The sequence below is a fragment of the Pieris napi genome, chromosome 10 (genome assembly GCF_905475465.1).
Source record: "Pieris napi chromosome 10, ilPieNapi1.2, whole genome shotgun sequence".
In the NCBI taxonomy this organism is placed as follows: Eukaryota; Metazoa; Arthropoda; class Insecta; order Lepidoptera; family Pieridae; genus Pieris; species Pieris napi.
The window spans coordinates 7,675,504-7,685,912 of NC_062243.1; the positions used below are offsets into that span (position 1 = coordinate 7,675,504).

Consider the following 10,409-nt stretch of genomic DNA (forward strand, 5'->3'; position numbering starts at 1 on the left):
GTATAGTACATGTTTACATAACAAAATTTAATCGAGTAAAGTGTATTTTTAATAGCACTTTAAGAGTACTATTGTAATAAAAAGCGATGCTTCTGTCTTCAATTTAACTACGTCAGTCGACTCATACGGAAAGTTTCCATATGGTCAGCGAAAAGTGCTTTTAATATAGGTAAGAAACTCAAATCAGTCATTACCACGGCGTTGTGTTACATTTGTTATAAGTTAAAAGCATAAATAACAACAGTGAATTTCAATGTATTATTTTTACGGATCGATATATATGTTTATCGATAGACGATTTAAGAACACGTTTTTATACAAAATAGGTTTTTGAAGGTATAAATAAGGAAGGTGATAATCTAATAATAAGTAAAAGTAAATACCATCAAAAACTTGTAAAAAAAACATGTTTCGCAATTCAGTAACTTCGTAAAAAGTTGAGAGATCTATGTAATACCGAGTCGGTTAATTTATTCAGTCCCAAATTAAGGGACCTTCCGTCTTAAGGTATTACCTAATTAGCTAACCTAAGCAACATTAAAAACCTTTTATGGTTAGAATAAATAGATTTACTTGGCCATCGCATCGCACAATGTATCTCACAAGTAATACAAATTATATTTAATTAGATTGTTTAATGTGTTTGGTCCCACAAACATAAATAACATAACATAACATAAATAGGGGGGGGGGGGGGGGGGAAAATGTCCTGAATTGTTTCGAGAAAAGGATGGCACGGCCGGCATTGCTCCACTTGGCAAATTAGATTTTTTTACATTCACCTTTGCAACAAAAGTTACCTACATAAATATATATTCAATTTGGAATCAACGAATCAGCCTGTGCAAATATATATTTCTAAGTGCACAATTACCACAAGCTGGGACGGAGTAGGTAATCGACGACATGTGTCATGTATGAAGGGCGATCAATCATTTGGTACCTTTTGGTACCAAAATATAAAAACCACAAAGCCTTGTTGTCACTGGAAGGCGTGACGCATAGAGCACTAAAGCTATTTAAATATAGGTAGATGCAAAAAAGCGCTTTAATCTTTTGAATAAATTTTATATTTTGAATAATATCTAAAAGAAAGTTGCACGTAATTGTTTTTGGTATAGGCGATTATTACACATTTAAATAAAACTTTTTTAACGGATATAACCACGAATTTATTAGATTATTAGGACGCCAGCAAAACGCTCTTTTAACGAGGTTAAAAATCAGTAATTAGAAAATCTGGTTTTCTCCAATTGTTTTAATGTCATGCCAACCAGTGGCGCTACAACCATTTGAGGTCTGAGCCTAAGATTTTGTATGTTTCGTGATCATTTGTCTTTTCTAATGTGCGTGCCTGACACACACCATCGACATTTTGGATCCAAAGCATCAATATTTTCCTTCATTTTACGAGCTGGTGGGAGCGCATATAGACCGAAAGTCCTGTGGTGAAAAGCCGTGATTTACACCTTCAAACTCAGGGAAGAAAGTCACACTTCTTCCCTGACATCACAGTTCTTAGCAAATTTTGTCGCATCCCGTGATCACTGAATTGCTTAATACAACCATACCTTACTATAGCTTTTAGTAAGTTACGGTTAAGCATATTATGTTGCTACGCGTTGCCCCAAATAGTTTTTACGATAACAAATGTGTATTATCTATAGATATCGTGACTGCGCTCCAAATAACAGAAGGATGTTTTAATTACTATTCCAGGTTATAAGTACACTTAGAATATTTCTCTGAATTGCTTATGACAACCTAGCTTTTTAATAAAAATACATAGTAATACGTGAATGCATTTTTTATGTAACGGGAGGCAAACCAATACGATCGTGCTTTAAATAATAGTGGAATAACAACAATAGAATATTAGCGAAATATTAAAATGTTAATTGCTATGTAACGAATGAATACAACGTAACAGTTGAAGAGAGTGCCTGCGTCTGGCTATATTCGCAGGGCGTAACTCCGGCGATTTAGGAAATCACCATGCATATAAAATACACTATTTAAAAATAGTAGCGAATAGTTTCTCAGCAGTTCTCACACCGGCTCGACACCCTTGATTAGTGACATGATAACAAATTTAACACCATGTATTTATTATGAGTGACAGTAACCTATATTATTAATGTCTACAGCCCTGCGATTCTGTAACTCACTTTTCGAACTGACACAGCAGTTTTTACAGCGGCGGTCGCGCTCAAATCAGTCGTAAAGCATTCATTTACGATTTGGCTTTCTGATAAACAATAAACTACAAGGAGGGACCTTATCAGAATGCCAAATCTTAAGATGACTCGCAAGGCAGAGCTGCAATTTAATTTTCATTTATACTTTACCGTTTGCACGCTGTGAGCAGGCCTTGCGACCAGTAAACGCACGCAAGCGCCGCACTGTCGCAAGACGGCTGCGGCCTGCCGCGCACACATTCCCACCACAGACACTGCGCCGATTCGCAGTAGCATGTCCCCGCTACGCAGACGCCCATCCTATGAACAAAAAGAAAACAATTTTATTAGCAAATTGATTGCCAAGAGGCAGACTATTATGTTTAAGGCAATAATGTTTTTTGGAATCCAGAGTAAGCTAGCTACGAATTGAAAATACTTCACTTAAGTATTAAATAGTATAGCTAAAGAAAAGAAACTTGACGCCTTTGAAATGTGGTGTTACCGAAGAATGCTAAGGATAAGCTGGGTCCATAGAGTCACGAACGAAGAAGTTCTACGGCGCGTCAAACAATCCCGAGATCTCACATTGAACATTAAAAAGAAGAAGATAAGTTACTTGGGACATGTGTTTCGACACGAAAGGTACCGACGTCTTCAAATAATAATGATGGGCAAGGTCGAGAGGAAAAGACGCACTGGTAGAAATAGGAAGTCGTGGCTCCGTAATATTAGAGAATGGACGGGAGTGGCCAGCGTAGAACAGCTGATGCGCTTGGCGAAAAATAAGAAGGAGTTTGACGAGCTGACCGCCAACCTCCAGTAGTGGAGAGGCACTTTAAGAAGAAGAAGAAGAAAGTGGAAACCATTCTTATCGGCTCTATGAGAAAATAAATGCATGCGTTTTACGTATCTTAAAGCCTAATTTGAATTTACAAATGAAATGATCCCGGGCTTTTACTTTATCAGAAACTTTTTTGGTCCGGCGGTTTATTTTGACAGTCACGAATGTTTTCACACAATGTTTGTGGATCGATCTCTTTGACGAAAAATTTACTACCAATATTGACATTCCAAATTTAAATTATTTTTAATCGTATATCTAGCGATTTTTAATACTTATCTTAATCACTATTTACATAGGGCCTCTTTAAGTATGGTTGTTATAAAAAAACAATTAACAGTGTATTAATACATATTGAAGTAGATGATCGAATATTATGTACAAAGCAAGCATTGGCGTGCTTAATTATTGCTCATAATACCAATCTAAATTTCAATCTGGTAGATATTATGTTGGAAGTCTCATCGGCACGACAGCAAGATCTAATTCATCCTATCTGTAAAGGAAGTGTCGAAACTACACATAAATAAATAAAAAACACTCTACTCGACCGCTGTAAATTCTTATACTCATAAAAATTTAAGTAACGATAAAACAATTGAACTTATTTGTAGAAATGCAGTGTAGGGAAAGTATAGATTTAATTCTACCGCTTACGAAGGTAGGTATTTGTAAACAAAGAACTAGAAGCGGGATAAACAATTCTAATTTTGAAAAGTGTGTCAAACATAGTAAACATAGTGCATTTTTACTATCTTGGTACAAAATTTAAGCAATAACGAACAACACATTTTCTTATTTTACGAGACAATATGCCTGTAAAAATAGTGGTTCATAAAAACAGAATCTAAGTATTTATCCATTAAGAAGATATATTGCAGTATACAAAAGTAAACAACTTAATTGTAAGAACATAATAGTTTTGTTTTATAACTCAATAAACAAACTACTTGCAGAGCACATTCAGTAACGAGATGAAACTCTATATCATTGCGCCGAATGCGGCAGACGACGTCGAAATTACCTACAAAAAAATGATTGTGCCAGTCATACACGAGAAATAGATCGAGAAGGATGGAAGGTAATGTAAGCAGCGCATACTTGCTCGGTGCTTACTGACTAGTAAGCACTGCGCAAGTATGCGCAAAGCGCGGCAAACGAGCAAAAAAATTGAGATGTCATGACAATTATTTAACTATGTATTTACAATGTTCATAGTGCAATATTTTAGCACTGATTAGTATATAATGCCTGCAGCAAGACATTGATCGAGTGGTTAATTGTAACATAAGAAATAGATTGGAGTTTAATATGTCAAAATGTATATTGGTCGAACGTTTGCGACAGTTTTAGTGCTGAAAGATTTGGCAATATATATGCAGATCCTGATTTAGCGAATCACATAAACCAGATATGCAAAACGTCTTACCACGTTTCGACTTCACGAACTGTGTGCAAGTGCAATTATGATTTTCTACAATTCTTTAATCAGAAGTCACTTGGACTGTAATGGTGTAGGCCCCATATGAAGCAAAATACAATCTTTACAAAAGAGCTGTTTATGTATCCGGCCCTATTTGTTTTGGGTATGGTGGGTTATGACCAGTTAAGGATATTAAGAAATTTGTGTTTTATATTATTAGTATTTTTAATTGTAGAGGTACTGAGGTATAGGTATTAATATGTAGTTATATAGCTTCTATTATAGTAATAACAGTAAGGATACAATAATTAATAAATGTTGTCTAAGATTTTGCCGTCTTTGGCGTTGAGTGAATATTAAAATCGTCGTTCTCAATATCGCTTTTCCCATGAACGATTGTCGTTGGCATAATCCATTTTCTTATAATGGAAGCCAAGAAGAAAAGTGCAATATCGATATAACTTCATTGAATTGTTTTCGTAAACGAAAGCGACAATCGTCTTTTTTCATTCTAGATTTTTCCACGCTTCGAGAAGCTTCCAAGACACGATTAATTATATCTTCGTTGACGTCAATATTTTAATACGAGAATTTTCGAAATGTATTTCCTAAAACCCGAAGCCAAAGGAGGAAGTTTTCTACATAACTAGTGTATTTTTTATTTTAGATTATACCAATATCGATTGTGTAAGTGCGACGTGCCTAGACGGGCCACTTATACGGGTGATTAGGGGCCATTTGTTCGTCTGTCGCTCATGTAATAAACATGGAAGCAATAAGCGTTATTGGAAAATTTATGGGAATGCTTTCATTATTTTACATTTTAAAAGTATACACTATTGATTATTTGATGTTTATATTTAATATGGTGTATGCGGATAATACATATTACAAAAGGTCAATGTAATAAAATGCGTGGCGCCAAAGCTGGCGCTACCATATATTAGTAACGACTTGAATATGTTGACTATAGAAATGGCGGGCTTCCTAGTAAATAACAAAAAATTATCTTTGGTTAATAACGAAACCTCTTTGGTGATACAGATATCAGTGCAAGTGCCCTTTGAGCTGTATTTAAGACAATTTTAAGTAGATATGCACTTAAATATAATATATTTTAATAAAAATGATTTAATTCACGGACAATGTCTTTTTCATATTTTTTAGTATGTTTGATTCAAAAAACTACAAAGTAAATTTAAAACAATATAGGGCTAGTTTTACGCAACCGATTTCTTAATCTTTTAATTAATGATTTTAATGAAAAGGTAATTAACTCAGAAAAAAATGTAGTTTATTTTAATTTACATAATTCAAGTCAGCTAACTTCTGTATATTGGAAATCTATTATTTTTATGAAGTATATAAAATACCTATTATAATATGTTATTCTAATAATATATAATAAAAGGTTAAGAGTATTTTAATGAAGAAGTTTTCTTCTATTTTTAAAACATTCATCATAATAAAGTCCAGGATTAATTAAACTTTTTAAGCGTTCTTTGAGAAGAAAACTTTCGTGAAGTATATTACAAACTTATGACGAACCGAAAGGACGAGTTCTGACTTTTAATAAAGGCAAAATATATTCGTATAAAATTGCTATGATGAATCCTAACCTGTGATTTAACAGATATAACAATCCATACTCGAGTTTGGAAATATAACAGTCAAATATCTTATATATAAAATTCTCGTGTCACAATGTTAGTTACGATAGGTACTCCTCCGAAACGGCTTGACCTATTTTTATAAAATTTTATATGCATATTCAGTAGGTCTGAGAATCGGCTACTATCTATCTTTCAACCCCCTAAGTGATAAGGGGTGTCCACCCCAAAATTTTTTTTTATTCTTTAGATTTTTTTTTGTTTTTATTTTATTATGATACACCATACAAAAATAGATACAACCCCTAATTTTCACCCCTCTACGATCAATTTTTTATAATTGTAGAGTTAGTAGTTGTATTTTTATTGAACTAAAATAATATTTCCTAGAAATAATATACATGGCAAAACAAATGTTTGCCGGGTCAGCTAGTAGATATATAAAACATAGACAACATCACATAGATAAGTGAGATTCTTAGCTAGTTGCATTCGACACGGATCGGCAAGACGATCTTATAAAAAACCATAGACAGATATTACTGCTATGACCCCCCCCCACATATGTTGTTTTACGCGATTTAATACATCAAAATTTTGGCCAAATCGGTTTTCCAATCAATAAAACATTCTGATGTTAAATTGTTACTCACTCTGTCAGCCACGCCGCCCGGCAGCACGCTCTTCACGACGACGCCTGAGGAGCGGCCCCCAACGATGCCAAACGCCAGCCCAGACCCGTCGTTCACCAGCTCTACCACCTCCACCTGGGCCCACTCGCCGAACACCTGCTACGAAAGAAGGAAAGGCAAAACTTTATTATATACAATAAAAGGATAGTTAGGTGAAACAAAGTGGACTAGCCCCCATAGTGGGATTCCCTTTGTCGTGGGTAGTCTCTTTCTTTTGAACATGTCAACTACATAACACAATTTTTAATTAAACTATTGTTGCACAATAACAATATTTTCTGTATCAGCGTAGGACAGTTTAACAAGATGATGTTTAAGATTTTTATTGAATGTATGTCATGTGAGTTTTGAAACGTTAGTGATAATTTTGTTTTTAGAAAGTAGTTAAAGATGAAAGGGCCTCGGAAGGAATAAAGCGTTGGGCGAAGAAAGTGCGTTTTTTGGGTTGCTTATATTATGTACGTTTGCGTTTTGTATGATGGTTTGTGGATGGTGTGGTCGGTGTTTGTTTCCAATAAAGTGTGCATATTGCCATTAAGTATAGTTGTCTAAGCGTTAAAAGGTTTGTTTCATGTACAATTTTGAAGTAAAGACTAAATAAGTATACTTTAATTTCACAATATCTATGCAATAATCACGATTAAATTACATATTTTATTTTGCTTTTTAGAATTCGCTTTTAATTCTTTCCTCTTTAAATTTATTGTTTCATTCTTCTCTATCTAATAAAACGAGCAAACTATTTAAATTATAAAAACTACCAAGATGTAGGGTCTAATGACACATATATCCAGTATTTACCCTTATCTTGGGTCTTGAACGGGTTTTTTCAAAAAACTTACGCAGCTTCTAATTGGTATATAACAATTATAGCTTTAAAACCTTTTAATGACCTGTTTATTAAGTTGCAGTTAAAACTAGGCTTAAACTTGTTTCTTTAGCTTCAGTATTCGATGTTGAAAATCTAGATTGTTCTAAATATTCTTCGGTATATTTTTTCTTACTGTAATTTTGCTTCTAGTTAAAGGAAGAACTTACCATGATGTGTCTAAGCAAGCGTTTCTTGGGCGTGCGCGGCTGACTCTTAGATCAGCTAACCTTCTCCATCCTCACTTCACTTCACTTTTCACAATCACTATTATGCACTTTACTTCACTTTGGTTGCATATTACGTTGAATAAAGTTTAGTGCATTAAGTCAAAATTTATCTTTCACAAAAAAGCTATCAAATTAAATTGATTATTTTAAGTTTTAGACGCTTATCCTAAAACGTGTACATGAAACTTAAATCGATCTATCAAAAAAATACTTTAGGATTTTTGTCATTATAGAAATAGACATCTCACACAGCCTCAATTCTATGGTGGAGGTGCACTTTGAAGAAGGGGTTAATCATATCAAATTCAGTCAAAACATGACAAGTTTTCATTTATTTTTTTAAGTACACCACGTCACTTATCATCATGTCATCACAAATATATATCTCCTATTGAAGAATCATCATGGCTTTAATTTTGGATGCTAGGATTCTGAACAATGTGATAATACAATTTTCTATAGTGTAAGTTACAAAAGAAAAGAAAAAAAAAGCACACAAATTATAGATTAATTTAATCATTACTTACTCGGCTCACTACCTACACTATATAAGTATATTAAGTAGCATTCATTCACATATCCGAGTGAGAGGTTTTTACAGCCGGAATTTGTAAGATTTACTTTAACATTCTTAATATATCTTCGTCAGACCTTAACGTAGTTGCGACCTAGTAATCAAATCGATTTATTTTCAAACATTCTTAGCACGCACGATGTAACAGGGAATAATGAATACTAAACAGACATCTCTAAGCTATTAAGTAACCCCAGTGTTATATAGAATGCATATTACGGCTAAGCTTTTTCGCAATGCGTTTAGCAAGAGCTAATTCTGCATCAAACTCAAATAATATAGTTTAAAGTATTGATGTTATACCAAATAACACTTGTGATAAAAGAATTTCCAATTGGGTCCATAATGCGTGGCAGAATGTGCCTAATAAGACACTCGGTTGTGGTGATACGGGTGGAATTTTATATTTATTCTATATCAATTACATTATTACTGTGTTCAGATAGGGCGTAAAACTGTACAGACCTGGGCATACGTATCTTACGAATGTATAGTCTATCAAAATTGCATTACAATCTGCTAATTAGTTATACTGTATATGTATATGATTAATGTGTGTAAGTTAAACTACTATTTAAACTAATTAACATATGTAGCATTTTGATAAGTTAGGAGAACAAAACATAAGAAACAAAAATTATACAAAAAGGCATGATTGTATTTAATTAAAGCAATGCTAATATAGAAATATACACTACCCTTTCAATTAATTTATACGATCAATAAAACCTTCTACCCTTCTACCGTGAACAAATAATGATACTATTAAATCTCCATATTAATATTGTAACAGACAAATATCACTATATATGCCGTATCTTAATACTTTATCACAAAGTCATAGATTTCCTAAGGACAAAAAACGTTTAAAACAACTCTTTGACAGACCATACACTATAATATTACTGATATATATCTAAATACCGTATGGGCTTGGATATAATTGAATTGTTTTTCAGAATTAAGCTAAGAGTTGGCTACAACCGCCTCGTATGAATGGCGCCGCGGAACTACCGAAAAGCCGAAATGGCGGGAAATCTGACATGCGCTTTGGGAAATCGATGCGAGAAATATTTAAAAAGCGTCCTATTTAAAGCGTCGAGTCAGCGATTTTGTGGTAGTTTTTTGAGCTTTAACAAAGTCCCTAAGGGTCTTAGTTTAATCTCATTTAGCTATTTTAACGAATGAATTTTTGAAATTGATATCAAGCGGTTATTTTTATATTTTTTCTTCGAGTTTACGTTAACGGGTCTTCATTGAGCTTTTTCAAGTGCCCGCGAGTTTCTCGAAAAGAATAAATTTATAAAAAGGGGACGAAGTTAAAATTTTCATATGAAATATAAAAATGGAAGTGGAAAAATTCAAAATCTTTTATTCATATGAAAGTATAAAAAACAAACTACGTAGCGCTGTCCAGGGCATCCCCCCAATTCTCCGAACTGGTGCTCCTGAGTTGGCTCCGGTCCTACCACGCCTTTTCCGGTAGGTACCTGTACTTGCTCAGCAATATCCTGAAATGCTGGAAGACCGCATTAATACATCCGATCTCTAAAAAAGGCAATCGCTCTGATCCGTACAACTATCGCCCAATGACCTCCTTATTCTCCACAATAATGGATTCCATTATACTGAGATATCTAGAGGGCCACCTGATTAGCGAGTCGCTCAGCTGTCGGGCAGAGGCAATTGAGGCTAAGTTGAAGGCACTGGCGGTAAGTTTGGGTTTTGAGAATGACTGATCGGGTTTAGCACAGACCGCTTCATGTGAAGCTCTCAGCCTATGGGCTCCCCGGGAAATTGTGCAATTTCCAGCTATCTCGCTGATCGGAGCATCAAAGTTGTTATTGACGGGGCATATTCCGACCTCAAACTCGTGAGCGCTGGGGTCCCACAAGGCTGTGTCCTATCCCCGACCCTGTTTCTTCTACGTATCAATGATATGTTGCAACTGAGCAACATTCAACTACCGCGCACCCCCACTATGTGGAACA

The 10,409-nt window shown here is 34.5% G+C and overlaps 1 protein-coding gene across 2 annotated transcripts in view; it reads right to left on the reverse strand.

Annotated features, from left to right (window-relative positions):
* LOC125052935 overlaps positions 1-9,420 on the reverse strand; it is a 101,025-nt gene extending 91,605 nt beyond the window's left edge. The window contains exons 1-4 of one of the 2 annotated variants that reach the window (XM_047654026.1): positions 9,343-9,420; positions 7,785-7,968; positions 6,708-6,845; positions 2,349-2,498 (exon numbers count right to left, since the gene is read on the reverse strand). In XM_047654026.1, the coding sequence (XP_047509982.1) occupies positions 2,349-2,498; positions 6,708-6,845; positions 7,785-7,787 (291 nt within the window). In that variant the 5' untranslated portion in view covers positions 7,788-7,968; positions 9,343-9,420. The remainder of the gene's footprint in view (positions 1-2,348; positions 2,499-6,707; positions 6,846-7,784; positions 7,969-9,342) is intronic. The other variant, XM_047654027.1, reaches the window with a different exon arrangement.
* Positions 9,421-10,409: the final 989 nt, after the last annotated feature.